Below are 20796 nucleotides of genomic sequence, written 5' to 3' on the forward strand. Positions count from 1 at the left end.
TTTTTCTATTTTTTTAGTCAAGCTCAACTGTAACTGCACTTTTTCAGACATTTTCAGCTGCAACTAAGAAATCACAGGAATGTGGTTTATAAAACCAATAACCATGGAGACTATTAAAAAAACAAGAGAAAGATCTTGCAAAACCAGATTGGGCTGGAAATTCAGTAGACAGTATTTCATGTTTCCCTGATATCTTTTCAACATGTCATTTACATTTGTTTACATCATAAGTTCAAGATGACAGAGGGTGAATGATTCTCGTTTTGTTTGCTGTTTTTTGTTTTTTCGCTTCACTGAGCAGTCTGCAGTGACTCCGGTCTGTGCGCGCCGCTCCGTCAGGTAACCGCTTACCTCGACGTGGACGCGGCTGCGGCCACACGCGCGCCCCCGCGGAGTCATACGTCACCGCGCTCACTCCTCTTCTCGCGCGCTGGTTAAAAAGAAGGAGGAAAGAGCACAAGAAAACATGTGAGCGTTCTGAGGACTTTAGTGAGAGGCAACTTTTATTTTCTTATGTGTTTTTTTCTCCACCCGTGCATGTCCACACTCTCTCTGAAGGAATTACATCTGAAAGGAACGTCACGTCTCTTTTTTTGTGTTTGTGTGTGTGTTCATCAGGATAAATTGTGTTTTTGCTTTGCTTTAGTTTTTTTTTTTTAATATTTTGCGCTATATAATCAAAAGAAGCAATAATTAATTTTTTTAAACACCTGCCTTTGTTGACGTGAATCAAATTTTGGGACAGCTGCGTTTACAAACAACTAATTTGTAATTAACGGCTTTTGCTACTTGGAAAATAGAGCTCTAATAAATATATTCTTCATATACTGCAGGTTAACATCTCTCTTTTTTAAAAAGAAAAAAGGGGGGGGTGATATTTTGTATTTTTCAGTTTTTTTAAATATATATATATATTTTTTGTCATTATTTTATTTGATGATTTTTTTGAAACTATGAAGCATTTGCAATTCGTGCTCGTCCTGGCCATCGCGGTCAACGTGTGGGAATGTGGGGACGCAAAGTTCGGCGAGAGAGGAGAGCTCAGCCCCAGGAGGAGAAGATGTTACGACGGGAGTTTGCCCAAGCGGCTGAAGAAAAGGGAGCGAAAAGTGTTGCTTGACGGCAGCAGCAGCGGAGACGTTTGCCACAGGTTGTATCCTCGGGTGTCCTGCTGTCCCACCAGGAGAGCCGCCTATCAGATCCTGCACCGCAGGGATGCCAGGGTAGGTTACAGTCCATCCACCACGTTGCATTTTTCCTCAAATTTAAGGTTTGGGTGTGTTTTTGTTTGTTTGGTTGGTTTTTTTTTGCTTGTTTGCTTTAGTTTTTTTTTTTTTTTTTTTTACTGCGGATGTCTCGGGAGATGCGTTCATTGCCCTTGTGTATGGTCATCCTGCGTGTTATTGCCGACAGCTGAATTTGGGGATGGTTGGAGGAAGCTGCCCCGGGGCTGAGCTGCTCCTGAGTCCCGATGAGAACATTTAAATACATCCGGGGACACACTGAACTCACCTTGTCACACCTGGTGTTTTTAACACTACTGTTATTATCATTACCCCCACTGCGACAACACGGTTTATGTTTTTTTAGCCTGTTTTTTGTTGTTGTTGTTTGTTTTTTTACATTCCGATAGCAACTTAATCTGCTCGCGTCTGTTTTTTCACCCCGTGTTTTAGCTTATACCTGCTCTGAAATAGAACCAACTTGCAGCATTCCGGGATAAATGTACATTTTGTTTACCCGCTATCTCGCTTTGCACAATCTGGTGCAGCTCTAATTCAGCATGTCCAATGCGCTTCGGCGTTACCATGGCAATCACTCGCCGATTTACGTTACTTGTTCAGCGAGCTACAGCTGCCAGCACCGAGGCTACTAGCTAAACTGTTGAACCCCAAAAGGTAGGAGCTAGGTTGTACTGTGTTTTTAGTCAACAGTGGACGTTTTTTTATGTTTTTTAACCGAAGCTGGGAGCTGATAGTGGTTTGTTTTCTTCGCGTGTTAACGTACAGACATTTGTTTGTTTCACGTATTTACTGGAAACTTCCATTAAACGTACCAGGCTAGCACTGCCTGTCGCTACAGCGTCTCACGAAGTGCGTGTTAAAATGTCATGTAGCATTAAGCTAAAGGCTTTAAACCTCTCCTCAGAAATGCAGGAGGTTAAAAAAGGCGACTGTATGCGCAAAAAACTTGTAGCGGATTCTCACCGGGCCTTTCTCATGTAAACCACCCCTCGAATCATTCAGTGGCTGGGTGGTATCTCACTTTGTGTTGCGACAAAAAGCCATATTGCATCATTTAATTTGCTCAAGTCATGCAAATAAGAGGGGGGAAACTGAATGGGACGAACTCGACTTCTCCTCCTCCCCACTACACTGCCCACACACGGAGCCCTTTCTGATTATGGCAAAAGAATAACAACAACACCATTGTGTTTGTTGGTTTCACTAATGGGAGAAGCTGGAGAACATCACTCTCCCCCAGTCATCAGCCCTGTCCAAGTGTTAATGCCTTTGAGAGGGTGTGTGTCCTTGACTATATCCCCCTGCCGGCAAACTTACACCTATTCCCTGAGGACAAGTGTTTTGTTAAAGCTTAGTGTTGCCTACCTCAGTGCTCTCCCCCTTCCTCTCTCTCTCAGTCTCCCTGACCATGAGAAGTTTGCAGATTTTTTTTCTTTCCTGTGACTGAATGGCATTTTTTGTTTTTAAATGAGGCGATATTTATTATGTTTGTTCCGGCAATGTTGCTGTCAAGCCACGATGCAGATGCGATCATAAAAAAAAGAAGTAATCCTGTAACAGCTGTTCTCCCACATGAAGCTGAACATTGCAGGTGTGAAGCCAATATTATAAAATGCAATGTAAACATTGGGAAAGGCTTGGGAATAAGTTGCTGACAATTTTATTTCCTTATGCCATTATAGTTCCATGTTTCTGATTATGGCTCTGTTCTTGACCTCAGCAAAAGTGCAACAGCTGACCCTCATTACTATTTTCTCCCTGATTTTTTGAGCAACATACACACTGAGATTCAGCAAAAGGCAACAAACAAAGGTCCACTTGTTCTGGTTTGGATGATGGCAACATTGGAGCCCATCCCAGCAGCATATGGACACAGGGCATGGCTGAGAGCACACAAATGCTACTCTCTGTGGACCTTGTGCCAGCCCATGGCACACAGAATCAATGGGCAATTTAGAGCAGGCAAGCAGGCATGCCTGTACACTACATGGCATAAGTGTAGAGGGCACCGAGACAGAGGAACACACCACATATAAAGGGTCATAGCCAGCCTGGAGCTCTCTTTTTGAGGAAAACATCAACACTGCAAATTGTAGAACAAAATTTGATTTAGATTGGAGTTAACTTCAAAACTCGGAAAAACTAGATGTTCTTCTTCCTCTTTATTTAGTCCTTTATACTGCTGCTATGGTGAGACATTTCCTGTGTGCATGTCAATATATCCTTCAGCTAGACCCACAGATTTTTCCATAGGTTCAGCCACCTGTGGGATGAACACAGCTCTGTACAACTTCTCAACAGAAAGTCCTTTCCTCGGTTGCAGTTTGCTCTGCAACCAGAGTGAATTGTAAGGTGTCTATATGTTAGCCTTGGGTCCCCCGGTCTAATTGACTTCGACAGACTGCTAATTTGTTGATACCAGAGTGGGAATGATGTGCCTGTCTATCTCTAAATTGGTGTTTACACATGGACCTCACACAGAGCAAAGCACTACCAGTGTGCCTGCCTGCCTGGCTGCCCAAGCAGCACTGCTCTTGACCTAAAACAGATTACATTGTGTTTTATTACAGCTAATTTGTTATGTAAATAATCCTGCTGATTTCTTTTGGATTAACTCTATGTGTACTTTTGCGTAATGACCCCCAGGCTCTTGTTTGCCTTCATTCATTTCATGCCCTGAGATCTGTCACAAGTGGGAATTTTAATTTGACTTTAACTGTTTGTGAACTTGGGTAAGTAGGCAGGGAATGAGAAGATTTCTTTGTTTAGTTGTGTAAAAAGAAAGAGTTCTCTAACATCAGTGCTTTGCAATTTGGTATTGAAGGATACAGACTGTATAACGTTATTAGAATTGCGTGATGTGAAAATATCTATTTAGTTTAACAGATTTAGTTTGTAAAATTAGACTGTAAAAGCTCAATCAAAAGAGAAAAAGTGTCGACTCCACTGCTTACTAGTGAGAAACTGGAATACCTTTGCGATGTGTTGATGTAGACTGAATAAAGATGCTGCACAAGAAAATTACTGTGCAAAGAAACTGTTCAACATCAATACCAACACTTGAAATATGTATTCAGTCTCAAACACATCTGATAATTAAATACTAATTTAATTTTGACATTAAATTAGTGATGTGTCACAACTAGATTCATGACTTGTATTATTGTTTCAGTCTTTGTTACCAGCTACAGAGTATCTCACTGTGTCAAGCAGGAGAAGGGATTTGTTAACATAAAACTGCTATGTGAATGTGAAAGGTCTTGTTAGGCATCTGTGTTTTTGTTTTGTTTTTTTCTGAAGAAAAGATCTAAATATTTAATCAAAGCCATTCATTTTATACATCTCATTGGCCCTTTGCATACACCTCTAACATTTAAAAGGTTAGTTAAGTATAGCAATTTACTTTTAAATGTTAATTTGAACTCACCAAGATAATATGAAACCTCAGTTTTTGTAGTTATAACCTTGGAAAATCTCACACTGTGTCTAAAGTTGTCAGGAATTAATGATAATGAAGATTTAAAAGTGCAGTTTATAATCCAAACTTTTCCTGCTTTATAGTGCAATATTTATGTTGTTAATATCACCAAAGTTCAGCAAATCCCAAACTACACATCAGCTTGCCTGTGTTATGTGAAGTAAGTGGTAAAAGTTAACAGCCAGCCATTTTAATCAGGCATTGGTTCTTGTTGCGTGTGGTCTCCAGATTTTCTCCACCAACAATACAGAATGTGGACGTCTCCTGGAGGAGATCAAGTGTGCTCACTGCTCCCCCAATGCCCAGGTGTTGTTCCACTCCTTGGACATGGATAAGATGCCACACAGGGAGCCAGACCTGCCGCGGCTCTGCCAGGACTTCTGCCGCGAGTTCTACTACACCTGCAGGGGACACATACCAGGTAATTACACAGATAATAATGGTCATGATTGTAACTTTAATTGTTGCCTGTGTGGTTACCTGGTGGTACACAAGCAAACCTATGCACAGGAACGGAGTAAGTGAAAGTAAGCATACGTTATGCAGTCTCTCACACATTTAAACTAACATGTCTGATTGTGATTAATTGAAATTCACAGCAGGCCTCATTTCTTATTGAGACTCAGTTTGCACATTTAGAACTGGCAGATTTTTGGACTTATGCAAGAAGTGGTGCGTCAGTAGTCTGGTCTGTGAATATTTATTTATCCAGCTCTTACCTCATCTGACCTCACCTCCATTTGTTGCTGAGCTTGTCTTACTGCTCACTTGCTTGCTGCTTCGTTTCCTATTTTACTGTTCCGTTTTAATTAATCATTCTACAGACACAACATCTGATCAGACTGAAGACTTGTGTAAGCACAACTGATCTAGCAAAGTGCGGAGGGATATTTGTGCATTTTATGACAAGCATAAATTTATGTCACCAGGTGCAGATATTTTTGTTCACCTGTCCTTTTTAGATTTGTTCAGATCATGCAGGTTTATTTTAATCAGCAGAAGTTTGACCTCGAGTGTAGTAACAACACACAGATTTGAGACATCTGATGTGTGAATGGAAAATATTAGATTTGCAAAGGTGGGTGTGAAGGCAAATTTCTCAGTACACTGACAAAAGCCAGCCCGCCTGACCAGTGTACCAGAAAACTTGACTGACTGGAGCAGAATCAACTATTTTATGACCTATTCCTGGATACTGTTCACCAGACTCGACTCTTGGGCTTGATTCTTTATTTGGGATTCATGTGCACCTTAGCTGTGGTCTAGACATGACTGCTGGGTGCTTTGCTTTTCTCAGACATAAACTGTCACCAACAAACCTGTGTCTCATGCTCTGCCATTACAGTGTTTTCATTTGAGCAATAAGTTCACATGATTCTAAACATAGCTGAAGTGTTACTCTACTGACCAATTCCGTCCCTGACTGAGTTCTACTAGGAGGTAGGAGAATCCACAAAGCAGGGATGAAACACATTGATGCAAGTTTTGCTTGTGTATATGGTACTGTTACATAGGAACCCGTCTGCCCCCTGAAAGCGTTTACTCTTCAGAAGAATTTCCTTTGAAGGGATGCAAGATCACAGGTACCTATGCCTTCAGAGTGCATACCAAACATGATCAAACACTTTTTGACTGTCTCTTCTCCTCCAGCCAAGTCTTCTTCCAATCTCTGTCGCCACAAACTGATTAGATCTGCTGAGATTTGCAAACAGAGAACAGTTTCAAACACACTTGTCTGCAACCCACCCACACGATACTCTGCAGCCCAAGTCAAATATCAAACACATGCATTCCATCCCATTCCATCTGAGTCTGCATCTAATGACCAGTAGGCATATCATGTACAACACTTAAACTACAATTGAGGTTCACGAGTGGGGCTCCACAGAACAAAGACAAGAAGGAGGAAGAAGTCTTGTCTGAAGCTGCATAACTTGCTCATGAACTGAGAGTCAAACCAAAAAAGCTCAAGAGAAGAATCCAGAGAAGAATCCCCCCTCCCCATGTTCGTTGTTGTGCTCCTCCCTGCTCACCCCCTCTCCTCAGCCCCCGACAGATCAGCATATGTGGTGACGAATGACACATTTATTTTTCTACAAAGGTTGTGTGTATGTAAAACTGCTGAAGTGCATCAAGATGTCAAGTACTCTGGGTGGGCCACCCAGGTTGCCTTGGAAGATAACCAGATGGAAGTATAACTTTAGCGCTGGGGAGCCAGGAATATGGACAGAGTTCTGTCTCTCACTCTCTGTTTCTCTCTCTCTCTTTCTCACTTCCTTCTTCGCTTTCTCTTTTCATCTCCTGTCTTTTTTTCTTTTGCCTGCTACTCTTTGCCTGTTTTTATTTTGTTAGTGCACATGTTACCACGTAGCTATTGTAATATATTTCAATGAAGATGGAACATATTGTGCAAAATTTATGCACACCCTACTAACTGCAGACAGGGTAATTTGGTTAAATCCTAAGACAGAGAACACTACTTCCCTTAAATGTATTTTAAAATAGCTGATAGATAGATATTTGAAACTATACATCTGCATACTGAGGCAGCAAAAATGAGTATAACCACAATTATGACCAGACAATAAGACACTTGCTTAAGTTTCACTAATTCAAAACCACTGTCCAAAAGTTTTAAACAGTAGCCTTTACAGCATCCATAACTGTCGTCCTTCTCCCATGAAATTTCCTACCGGCGCTTGATTAGGCCGTGTACTTGGCCCCTTTTTCTCTATAAAAATATTTACTGCCTTGACTCTCACTTCTGCCGTACGGGCCTCCCACCTTCTCCATACTGCTCTTCTCTCATATCTTCCTTTACTCATCCCCCCACCCTGCACCCGAGGTCCCCAACCAGCATGGTTAAGATAACTGCAGACACAAGAGTGTGGGTGGTATAGCCAGAGCTGTGTGTGTGTTTCTATGTGTGTTTGATCTTCATGTTGTGTTTAGATGTTTGAGGGGATATCCTGTCACCTCCAGTATTTGGTGTGGTCAGCCCTTGCGGTGTGTGGCAGGAGAGGGAGATGAAAGGGGGGACAGGGAGAGTCTTGTTTGTGTTTTTATCACTGGTATATTTGCTCTCCTCTGTCCTCTGAGGGATTGACTAAAGGAAACAATATTGGCAAGATTGTTTTTAGGTCGCAAAGGGCCTCTGAGACCCACTGCACACTTTGCTTTTTGCTGGGAATAGTGTTGTGGCTGCACTGGCTGGAGGCGTAGCTGTGTGTGACGGCCATGTTTATGCAGATCACCTTTTGCTCTGGCACTGAAACATTTCAGATGAACTAGCAGGCCAAAGGCAAATAAGGAATGACGTGATGTCAGTTTTACCTTGAATACATGTGCTAAATTAGCAGAATGCAATCTTCAGCATTTGGGAACATCATGTCATTGTTTAGCATTGCAAGTAAATTAACATCTCTCACCATGAAAACATTTTTGTTTATTCGGAATTACATGCCATATTTAACAGGCTGATTATTTCATTTCACATGCTGTGCCCATGTGCAGCTCAGTAATGCAAAACAGCCAGACCTGTTTGAAGAATAAAACAAGTGGTTGGTTCGTTTTTTTGTTTTTATAAAAGAGCATTAAGCCATCCCTAAGAATATCTTACTCCAATTACGTGAATGAAGATAGTTTTGCTACCACCTTCACTGATTGCAAAAACTGTGATTGAAACTGCTATAATAATGCTTTTTGTCATTTTAAAATTATATACACATTGCAGTACAACTTTTGTCTGTATATGCAGGGTTGTAGAACACAATGTCTGGTTTGTCATATTCATAAAGTCCATTTGGTTCTCAGAATTGTCTTCCATTGAGACATACTAGTTGTTGACACTGCCAATAGAATAGTTTGGCCTGAGATGACGTAGTTTCCTACTTGTACTAATCATATAGTTGGCTCTCTTTCAGAGACATGGTAAAGGTAAAACTCCCTGTAGAACTTATATTGGGGTATAGGTATGAGCAGTGTTTATTTTCTAGATATAGCTTTGTCAAGAACACTGCTGGGTATGTCACCACCTACTCAACCCTTAAGTGACCCATGGACCAGCTGAGATAAGAGAGAAAACTACAGCCCTGATTATACCTGATTGTGCACTGGCTTATTTCAAGTTCTTTATTATTTACTGCTGAGGAGATGCACACTTGTTGTGCAAACATGATGTCTCTTGCAACCACTTGCAAGGTGTTGCTACCCATTTCCAAAAGGCTTTTCATTTCTTCTGCTCCTGTTAGCAGGTGCTATAAATTCAAACGCAAGCAGCTGGTGGACACTGACACTATTCACTGGATTTAACTATTAGTTAATATTTAATGAAGGGCCCCTTAAGTTGAAGTGAATGCAACCTCATTACTGACAAAAGTGTTGCTGAATAGACTTCATGGGATGCCAGGCACAGAACATTTTCCATTAGGAAATCATTTGGACACATTGTGCTGAAGCATCATTTCACAACTCAAAATATTGACAGGGTCAGCTAAAATTGAGAATGCTGTCTTTCTGCTCTCTGGAAGTGGCGTAGTTCACTGTTGAGCCCTGTCTAATCTGTGATCCATTTGGTTTGGCCCAGTTTCTCTTCACTTGTTCATTTCAGCCTAGTCTAGCCAGGTTTTGGTTTGGCTCATCAAGTGTAACTCCAACCCTCCCCAATACACTAGCATATCACATAGTTTCAGATCACTTCTCCCTTCCTTATTCTCCACTCACCTTTATCACCTTTATCTTCTATTACACACTCATACATGCACTGGCAGTCCATTACAGGCACACAGAACTAGCTACCATATAAACAGTGTTATGAGAATATTCATTGGATCTTCATGGTTTAGTCAGCTACATGAGCCAAGTACATGAAATCAATTAACCATGCCTTATTTACAGTAAGTGTAAGACCCTATGACTATTTCTGTATCTGTTGTGTTTTCTAGAGCTCTTCCAAGCCGATGTGGATGAGTTCTGCCAGTACTATGGGAGGAGAGATTCCAGTTTATGCTTTCCGGATTTTCAACGAAAGCAACCACATGGGCAAGATTCCAACTACTTGGGAGATGAGAAAATAGAAGATATCAGCAGGTTTGTAGTCTGACTTTTACTATGTTTAATTTCATTTGATGACTTAGTTACACTGGGAAAGGTGTACAGTATTATTTTAGGTAGGATTTGACTGGTTCATGTGTTTCAGCTAAGTTTCGTCAGTTCCTACGAGTGCAGATTGAAGAGTTTCAACCATGATATTTATGTTATTATAAAAACGGACGTAGCCTCTGTAACATGTTCCCGGTTTACTGGTCCATTTTGACATGGTCCATACTTTCAGACAGAAATGCTATGCAATTTCTCCTCTAATCCTAAAGTTTGTCCAGACTTCTTCTGCTCTGCTTTGCTAAAATAATGAAAATGCTTATCCTGCATCATTCTGTTTCCCTCCCTCATTGCAATGGTCTGTACATCACAGAGAGCTTTGCCCTTTTGTCTATGGGGGGGATTCCTTTCATCTCTGTTTTCCCTGAGACAAGAAAGCCAGGAAGCATGTGCACCTGAATGGCAGCAACCAACATTCTGTGAAATAACTTCCGACAGTTAGAAAGTCAGGGGCTCATTTATCCCTTCTGTGCCTTTTGCTTTGAGAAATCTACTGACATAAATGACATTGAGCAAGGGTCTCCTACGTTAAAAACTGGGGGAAAATTTTTAAAAATTCAATCAAAGTTAATGTCTAAGATTATGGGCTTAATTTTTGGGAATTAAGGCACAGAGCTCGTATGTCATTTGTGCAATGCACAGATGGAGTGTTAGAGTAACTTTTTGGTATTTTCTGTTGGCGTGTGCTACCCACCCTAGAAGCACATATAAAATGGAATAGGATAGGAAAGAATCCAGCATCTGAATTATTACTGGATGTGTCAGAAGGTTATTGGCTGGTATCACTTGTGGCCAATCACCTCTGCTCTTCTTATTCCCCTTGAAATCAGTGCACCCAAGTGGTCACGTTCATGGGAAAGTCTTAAGGGTTCTTGACCTTGTCTCCATGGGATGATCACATACCTTCGCAGTACAGAATAGATGTAGGAGGGTTAGTTTGAACCTCCTGTCTCTTCTTTTACCACATCGATTAAAAAGGCAGTGTGGACACACACAGTAATGTCCAGATAAGCTGGTGTTGTGAATGAAGTTTTAAAACAGGAGAAAAAAAAGTGGTGGGAATAGGTGACTGTGACTGAATTCTGCGGTGTAAAGAGGAAAGAGGTTTTAGTTGTCTTATAGCATGCAAAGGAAGAACTGCGTTGCTGACATTCACAGCGTAAAGTAGAAATCTTTGTTGAAATCTCAGACACAAGCAACCAAATAGGTCCAGGTGAAATACTGAATTTTGAGTGTTTAGTTTGCAGCTGTCTCTTGTGTGTGAGGACCAGTACTCAGATTTGTCACTCCAGGTAAAGACTGCAGATTGAAAACATTGTACCTGGTGCCCTCAGATGGCTGCAGAGAGAGTTAATCAACATTAAGCTTTCATATAACAGATGCACTGTTACAGTTGAGACATGTTGGTAGGAATCAAAAACAACGGTAAATCCAACTTTTACTGTGTATTTAGACATATTTTGTGGTTTAAATGCACAATAAAAGTGAAATAAACAAGCATGTATGCATAATACCTCATACATCCTGGCTCTAGCAAAGTAGTCTCTTCCCACATTGCGAAATGGCATGTCACAAAATTAGTAAATCAGTAAAGATGAGAAAAACCTTACTTAGTCTTAGTTAAAAGTAAAATCTGATGTGATTCAAAGAATACAACGACTTGTCTTGTGAGCTGAGAAAAATTTCAAGTCCCACCCAGCCGAGACAGCCACATGACAGGTGTTTATCACACATTTTTAATCATTGTACGTCATAAAAAGTTTAGGTTTACCTGATATCTTACTGTTGATTGTTTAACGCTTCCTTGAAAATTCTACTGCGTGGAAGTCTCCCCTGCCCCTTCTACCCTATAGCTGGATTCCTTGCCGCTACCATCATTCTCTGACATTTTGTAACTTCCCTGTTACCCAGGAAACACAAACACAACTGCTACTGTGCCCAGGAGGTGTTGAGTGGTCTAAGGCAGCCGGTGGCTGTGATGCACTGTGGTGATGGTTCCCAGCGTCTCTTTGTCCTGGAGAGGGAGGGAATTGTCAGGATACTCAACCATGACCTCGAGCTCATCAAGGAGCCCTTCTTGGACATCCACAAGCTGGTGCAGAGTGGCCTGAAGGTAGGGATAAATCTTAGACTGTTACCTGTTTTGAAGTAATTATAAAAGTAGTGTCTTAATATGGATGTAATTTGATTACAGACGTAAACAAACAAGAGAAAAGGAAAGGAGCCTGGCTGATGCAGTATGAAATAGTTTCTTTCTACATTTATAGAGTAAGGCAGTAATGTGATAGGGTTTTAACACAAGTCTTCACAACACAAATGTTTGCACCTAGGTAAACGTGTGAAGGATATTTTCCAGCCAAGATAAATCCCTTCAAAGTGGTGCCTGCTCATTGTTCATATTCAATTATATAATTAGACTAAATAAGCAGTCATTCATCAAGTGTGATTGTGCATTACACTATTATTTGCTAATTAACTGTACATACTCCACACATTATACAAACTGCTAATTTTCTGCTAGTTATCACATGAATGGTTAATGACTTTATTAATCTTTTCCATATTTTCCTGTAAGGGCTCTAATATCATAGTGACATATGCCACATATTAACTGGAATACCAGTCTCTCAGGTTTATTTGTAACCTTTGTCTATGCTATTAATTCACCTGCATAGAGGCATTTTTATCATATGGCTGTGATAACTTTTTGCTCTTTTGCAATAGTTATTATGGGTTAGTAATACATATAAAATGTAGAGCTGAGTAGACATTGAGCAGAGTTCGATATGTGTCTGTCTCACAGTGCACCACTGTGAAAGTCTGTTTGCCAGAAGAGGGAGCTTGATAGGATATTGGGGTGTCAGAGGGCAAGTAAACATGTGTTCTACTTCTGTTTGGGTCAGGGCCCTATCTGAGAAAATAAACACAGGCAGAATCATAACAAAGAAATAAAGGTGCACATGAATTACCATTTGTCATTCATATGTTTTGAACATGATCTAGATTTTGGTTATTATTACATCAAGAAGATATATGCTTAAAAAATGTGTATTGTAGTAAGGTGCTAGTTCTTGAAATATCTTTATTGTCTATGGATATCTCAGGTGCATTGGCAACTTCAATATCACAGTGACATCTTTAGACTTATCTTTCATCCCTAATCTTTACTGGATCTCAGATTTTGAATTCAAGAGTTTATAAGTTGTTTAGATTCCACGAGGAGCTGGCGTAGCTGGGATGTTTTGGGTCCACACTCCCAGACAGGAAGTTTATCTATCACGCATGCCTCTTGCTCCTCCACTGACAACACCCTTTGCTTACAAGGAGTCAAACGGAGCACAGCATTTGAATATGCAACTACTCCCAGCGGGATGCTCTCCCTGCTCTTCTCAACTCTCTTATCCTAATTCAATCCAAACTGGTTGTGGATAAAGTGACCATTATGACAATTAGATGTGGCTCAGTCCCCTGCAAGCCCCCCGAGTCCTATTCTGTGATGTTGGCTGCCGGAACGGGCTCCCAGCCACCAGCCACATGGGTTGGACAGAACCAGGGGAGGGCTAAGGTGTTTACTGGCAGCATCAACAGGATGGAGCTGTCCTTTATACAGAGAGAGGAACCCAGGCACCCAGGAGACAGGGTAGATAACGGGTTTATCATAAACCCCATGCACATGCTTTGATTGTAATGTTCTGTGTTTCCTCTCACTCTTCTCTCCCCCTCCTGCCATGCAACCCCTCGGTGCCAATTAAGGCGAACTGCACAGAAACAATACTGTGCTGTGGTAATGTGGTTTCCTACCTGCACTGTGGGTGTTCTCCTGAAATTCAATCCCTATACTCGTGCTCAATCCCACGCTAGCCTCGCTACCCATGCCACCAGAGTGGTCAAATTTGGTGAACGAAGCCAATTTTGACTGTTCTTACTGGAGTCTGAGTGAAACTAGACATTTAAACATCCAAAAATCTAAGAGAGCAATGCATTAATAAGCAACACGTAGCAAAAACATTGCTGTCAAGAATATCTCCTGAGCATTTCAGTTTTTTTCCATTACTTTTATTAGAATTGTTTAAGGATATACATATTTTTTTCACAGATCTCACCTTTCCCCAGTCAAACACAACAGAAAAGATCTGACAGCACTCTTGCCAGTCAATGTGCTTGTTTATAGAAGATGCAAATTAATATTTAGCACAGTTAAAGACCTTAAAGTCATTCAGTTCTGTCACCAAATGTTCTGAAATGTTCCGTTCAGTATGCAGCTCAGTTAGACCGTATCTATGAGTAGTAAAATGTGAGTTCTGCTCATATTTTTTTTTGCCCATTCTGTATGTTGGTACCACAAAAACTCCGGCATGATTTGGGTCGTGTACAACCGCATCTTTATGTTTTACTGAAGAGAAATGCTTCCAGCATACAGTGTTTACATAAAGCTTCATAAAGATATAACTCACAGATGTTTGAACATAATTAAAGATGACAACAACTACAAATACCCTTGAACATATTTGGATAAGATAAGATAAGATAAGATAAAGTTCTTTATTTCTCCCCACTCCAGGGGAAATTTACATTGTTACAGCAGCTTATGTAACAGTAGACATAGTGATAAGAATAAAAGAATAATAGAACAATAGTAATAATATTTACAATATATACAAGGGTGACAGATGAGGGTAAAGTGGCTTAACAGAAAAAATAAAAATAAAGTTTAAAAGTGCAGAGATGTGCAGTGCAAGAATGTCAGTGCCAATGTCAATGGAGTCGCTCTCAAGGAAACCATTTTACGATGCAACCAACAGCAACACTCTTTGATATACGTGTAAATCTTCAGTGCATTCTGTGCTTTCTGGTAGTTTTGGTTGACTTTGATGCTGAGCTTTAGCTTAAAACCTTGACAGCGTCTTACACTATAGAACCTCCAAAGATGTGCTTGAGAGTAGCATGTGTGATAGTGACAGTTTATAAATGAAGACGTCTTTTAGCCCCACCCCAGAGCTGACAGTCTACTCACTTGAATTAGCCTTTGTAACAGGGGTGAGCGGGACTACTATAAAATATTTCATTGTTCAAACAAAATAAGTCAGAGAATGTTGTTCTTTTTGTCCCTGCTGTCAGAAGCTCAGAGCTGCCAGTGCCGTGTAAAATGTGGCCTTACTCATCTTCACTCTTTACTCTGTCTAGAAGCAAAGGTGGCGTCAGACTCATGTTGATCTCACTAGACAGCGAAACCTGCTAGTGAAAGCTGAATTGCTTACATAAATGTAGCAGGCAGAAAAATCAGCTTTCTATTAACTTTATGACTCGAATGATGGATTATATCTTGTTCTCGGTTGGTGGGAGGATTCATGCATTGCTGCGTTCTGGTCCAAGGACTTAAGCATCAACAGGTGAGGGGGCTACAGTGGAGGTTTGCCTGTGATTATCATTGCACGAGAAAACGGCAGAGAAGACTACACAGGAAGTGAATGTGTTGGCTGTGCATGAGGGAGGTGTGAGCATACGTGCTTGAGGTAGTCTTTGAGTGAAGGACGTAGACATTGTTTTCCTTTAGTCAACTCGTGGAATGTTTTTTGGTAGAGGAATGTCCACAAGCCAGCAAGGAAGGATCAAAAGGTTCAGGGTAACAATGCATGACCCAGCGCATGTGTCACTAGCGCTCAAAGACAGCTGCCCCTGTAGAATTAGAAATCGTAGTATTATGTGTGTCACTGTCTCCACCATTCAGGCAGGGTCAGAATTCCATGAAATGTACCGTGAGATGTGAGATAACAACCGCCCCTCATCCCTGCACCTCACATTCCCAGATTTCTGTGGAATGATGCCAGAAGTTTGACAGAGCCAAAGCTGGAGCCCCAGAGAACTGAATTTGGAGGGAAAAGAGGAATGCAGAGGCAGGTGTTTGTGAAAAATGAAGAGATAATACCTCGTGAGAGATTCAATCAGAACCCCCTGCCTGTCTGTGAAAGAATGATGGCAGTCATGAAAAGACGAAGATGTTCAGGAGAAAAATGTGTTTTAAGCAGACACAGCAGTCATTTGTATAGTTTGATAGAAGTTTGGAGATGGCAGGCATTTACTTTATATCAGCCTGCTATTAACATCTGTTGTGAAGACATTAAGTGACCGTAACAATCAGGAAGCTTCAAAATGTTGGTCAACATTTATAATAAGAGGATTTTGCAGCTTATCTTGTGTGGCATAAATTGACACACACAACAACAGCACACATGGACATTGTTGGTTAATTGTACTATGGTACAAAGTGCAGCTTTTAAATCCACAATCTAGAACCTGAAAACCCTGAAAATGCACTCTACAGCTGACAATATGTGAAACCTGCAGTTTGTACATTTTCTAAATTAGTTTGTTTATTCAGTGTATTCGTTTTTGAGCTGTGCCAAGAATATCTTACCTACTTCTGCTTTGGCAGCAGTTTTAGCATGATCAATGCTTAGGGGCCTAAGGTTGGCACTTTGTCTTCTTTTAATCAAGCTATCTCCCTGGATTGACTGTGCAGTGAAAGGCTCACTGATGCAGTGTTTGTTTCTTATGGCTCTGGTGCCAGCTCTGCTGTTCGCCTGCTGCTGAAGGAGCTAGTCATTAGCAAGGGAGCTAATATTTCAGCCCATTTAACCACTGTGTATCTTGGTAGTCCCCCTTTGGCTCCGGATTTAGACCTCTTTGGAATCATGGTCTTTGACCTACTCCCTATGGTGAATTTATTTTGGGGATATGGGTCACTGCATCTCCAAATCCAACATATGGATCCAGCATTTCAAAGTGAGGTTGAAAATTTTTCTTCCCAAGATGAAACTTTTTGACATTCTTTGGCAAAGGCCAGTCACCTCTACTCCAGCTAACTTCCCGCTGTACGGGGTGCTGCACCAACTCCCACATAACTCTGTTTTTATTTGCCTTCAATGATCTGACATTTAGTAGTACCCATAAATTTTTGGGGTGGAGATTTATTTGTTAACTTTCACAATACTTCATTTTATATTAAAATTGATAGACCCCCAGTGGCTTGTCACATGGGTCTCTGTTGTTGCTCATTGGTACTTAGAGTACATTCCTTTGCAAAGTGTCATCATTTTTGCATTCGCATGTGGCCTGTGTCACTGCTGTGTTTGACTGGGCTGGGCCTAATGCAGTCCAAACAGAACTGGGAGATCCAGTACACCAATTTATGATGTGTGTTTCTTGGCCTGTGACATAGACTACACCTATCCAGAGCCTGCCACTGTAGTGCATACACCAATATATATATTTTTTTCTTCATGATTTTGAAAGGGAATACCTGAAGAATGAGACAGCTGTACTGGTGCTTGTGTGTTAATTGCAGGCAAAATGCATAAAATGCCATTTTTAAAGTTTCTTAGTGTAAATAGAAGAATTAAGCTGTTTTGAGGGGGTACACACAGACAGGGACCACTTTAGAAACATTCTTCCCACCTAAGCTTAGAATTCTGTTCATTCTTTTGTCAAGAAGAAATAGCAAGGGAGAGTACAACATAAAAAAGGGCCGACCTGGCTTGCCTTGCCTGGGGAATGAAATGCTATAGCTGATTATTACAACTAACTATAATGGGAGGACCACCAGGGTAGTGACAACTGATGTAGCTGCCTCCGGGGTGAGACAAAGGTTTACATATTACACAAGCAATTTAGATGTTTTCTAAACATGTTGCCAAGACAGTGGGAGTTGGCAGCTCCTTCCTTGTTTAGGTTTTCTTTTTTCCTCTTTTACTCTGCTCTATCCTCCCTCCCTCCCTCCCTCCTCCCATCCAAGCCTCAAATTTTGCATGGATTTTGTGTAAATCAGGAAAAAGCGAGGGGACAGGGAGCAAAAAGCACGGACTGAAGCACTCTGCACTTTTGTGCTCTCTATGAACTGTGAGTGAGCTAATAAATTCTTTCAGCCACTCAGCGTAGCATTCACGGATATCCCCCAAAGATTACACACACAAATCACTGCACAATGGAGGCCACCGGGAGGGTCTGGGCGTCACAGGGGCCCCCGACCCTGAGGACAAGCACACATAACCAGGCTGCAGAAAAGACTCTGCAAAGGCGGGGGGTTGTAGAGAAGGTGCAGCTCTATCCAGAGTCAAACGCTTTATAATGGTTGGTAATGGTATATTCAGGAAGGTTGGTGAAGGTGTGAAGTGAAACAGCAGAGGGTAGGGAAGGAGAGAATGAGAGAATAGCAGGGGTATGAAAGGGAATGTGATGGACAAATAAAAAAGGGGATTAGAGAAGTTGAAGAATTAAAGGAGGGAAGGGGGTGTAGGGGTTGCATGTTGGTGATGATGAAAATGACAGAGGGGGGTGATTCCAACCCCACTCAGCCGAGCAGAAGCCAAGGAGGGACATAATTAACTCCTGGATCTTTTGTGTTTCTCATCTGACTGCAGGGTGGAGATGAAAGGGGCCTGCTAAGCCTGGCATTCCACCCCAATTACAAGAAGAATGGCAAGCTCTACGTCTCCTACACCACCAACCAAGAGCGCTGGGCCATTGGACCACACGACCACATTCTCCGTGTGGTTGAATACACCATTTCAAGGTAATGGGAGAAGTGTGTGCCAAATCTACCTTAAATATGGGTTCTTCATCACTGCCTGCAAGGACAACAAAACCTCAGCTGGCTCACAGTGTACACATTAATGGGTTGAGATAAATATAGACTGGACATGCATGGGTTCATTCTAAACCTAGTTACTTATTCAGAATTATTTTGAAGCACCTTTGTTACATAAATACACAACAGCTTTCAATTTTGATCAGGTGTTATTTGCAATGATTTGTGAATATAAGTGAAATTTCCCATATGCTGTCATTCATTTATTCATTGGTGTGAAAAAAGGGCAAAACTGAAACAATCAGATCACAGAATTCTGGATTTGTTGATTATATCACTGTTAAAATCTATTGACATTGATTTCTACCAGAAACCACAGTAACTACAGCTTCAAGGACACATAGAGCAATTTACCAGAGATTCAGTGAAAATAAATAAATAAAAAAACAATGGACAGGATGTTATTGCAGCAGCTATGATGTACATCCAAACCATGAAAACTCAGTGTGTACTTGGAAAACAAACATCTTCTTTTGCCATCATTTTGATCTGAGCCTCACACTTGTAAAGTGTCGTGACTGCATCTTGCACAGCTGTGATGCTCTCGCATTAATATTAGTAACTTTGTTTGGATAGCACATTGGTAGAATCTGTCCACAGACGACAGACAGACAAACGTATAAACACCTGTGAGTACTGTGTGAGTACTGAAAACCACCTTTGTGGTAGTTCCTGCTACTGTAGGTGTCTCCGGGATGACATTTTGCAATGATGATACACACACACACACACACACAAACACACACAAACACAGACAGACTCACAAGGCGAAAACAGTACCAGCCATGCTATTGCGGCTGGTAACAAGAATTTTTGTCTTATGGGGATTTAGAATGTAGGTCAAACCTCTGAGAAGTGTTTTGCTGAATGTGTGCAACACTCCTATGATAGCAGTGCTTCGCCTTTTCCTGTGTCGGTACCTTTGCAATGACCTATGATTAGGAAAACAATTTTTTCTCACGAACATGTTTAACTGTTGTGTTTTAATTTACATAATCACAGTTGTATGTTTGACTTAATGATCTAATCTCAATTATAGTTTTGGAATGCAGTCGTAGTGACTGCAGCGTATAGTCCTTAATTTGAGGGTCCGATAGAGAAATGACAGTTAAGGTATTTGATGGTGGTTTAAGAGATATTTTTTATCTTTGGCAAGCCGCTTTTTAAAAAATTGCAGGACTACCCAAAATAACACATTATGACATATTTGTTGCTGATACTGTAAAACCGAATTCTCACTTTTCACTAGAAACATTTTGCATCATTTTGAAATCTGTGTTACATCTCCACCCACTGTCTTTGCCATAATGAGACAGTACATTAGATTTAGACTAAATGTCTCAACAAAATATTTAACATCATTTCATTTTAGATTTTGTGAGGTATGTCATGTCAACATTCCTTATCCATACTTTATCATTTTACCTATTGACACAATTATTTTTTTAAGTCAGTTAAGGCAACCTGAGTGTATACTGACACTTCATGTGGCCCACAAATATCATTTTTCATTTCTTCTGTGTATTTTATGCCAATTAAAATACAATTTCGGGCCGACTGTTTAAAAGCCACTTAGGAAGGCCACATATGTGTGTATACTTTTGAATATTTGTATTGAACAGACACTTTACTGTATATGTTATTGACTGTTGTTAGTGTACACATGCTGCAGATGCTCCTCATACAGGTATTCGATACTTTGCAGGTTGGTCATCATAGTTTTTGCACCATTTTGACAGAAACCCAATGACAATGCTTTTTTCTGTTTTTATCAGGAAAAATCCAAACCAGGTAGACACCAGGACAGTCAGGGTGCTCATGGAAGTGGCAGAGCTACACAGGAAACACCTAGGGGGTCAACTTCTTTTCAGCCCTGATGGTCTGCTGCACATCATTCTGGGAGATGGCATGATCACTCTGGATGATATGGAGGAAATGGATGGACTCAGGTGAGATCGAAGGTCAAAAGATCATTTTATACAAGGTTGCATACTGTTGTGTGCTCCAAGATTGAATCCTGTCCTAGCTCCTACCGTCGTGAAGATGTTCTTTTGTTTGTGTTTTTGAATGCAGTGATTTCACAGGGTCCGTGTTAAGGGTAGATGTGGACACAGACTGTTGTACGTCAGCCTACTCCATACCACGAAACAATCCCTACTTCAACAGCACCAACCAGCCACCTGAAATCTTTGCCCATGGATTACATGACCCAGGCAGGTAAGTGAAACACTTGATGGGACCCTTGCATAGCATCTCACTCATGTTACGACCAC

At 41.0% G+C, this 20796-nt stretch overlaps 1 protein-coding gene across 2 annotated transcripts in view; it reads left to right on the plus strand.

Annotated features, from left to right (window-relative positions):
- Nucleotides 1-442: 442 nt before the first annotated feature.
- The window catches only part of hhip (hedgehog interacting protein), a 35834-nt gene continuing 15480 nt past the window's right edge, over nt 443-20796 (plus strand). Inside the window, exons 1-7 of one of the 2 annotated variants that reach the window (XM_023262244.3) lie at nt 443-1223; nt 4951-5143; nt 9666-9810; nt 11791-11992; nt 18297-18448; nt 20299-20472; nt 20597-20740. In XM_023262244.3, the coding sequence (XP_023118012.1) occupies nt 954-1223; nt 4951-5143; nt 9666-9810; nt 11791-11992; nt 18297-18448; nt 20299-20472; nt 20597-20740 (1280 nt within the window). In that variant the 5' untranslated portion in view covers nt 443-953. Of the gene's footprint in view, nt 1224-1756; nt 1899-4950; nt 5144-9665; nt 9811-11790; nt 11993-18296; nt 18449-20298; nt 20473-20596; nt 20741-20796 lie in introns of those variants that run through there. The other variant, XM_023262245.3, reaches the window with a different exon arrangement.

This window comes from Amphiprion ocellaris, chromosome 4 (assembly GCF_022539595.1).
Source record: "Amphiprion ocellaris isolate individual 3 ecotype Okinawa chromosome 4, ASM2253959v1, whole genome shotgun sequence".
NCBI classification, from domain to species: Eukaryota; Metazoa; Chordata; class Actinopteri; family Pomacentridae; genus Amphiprion; species Amphiprion ocellaris.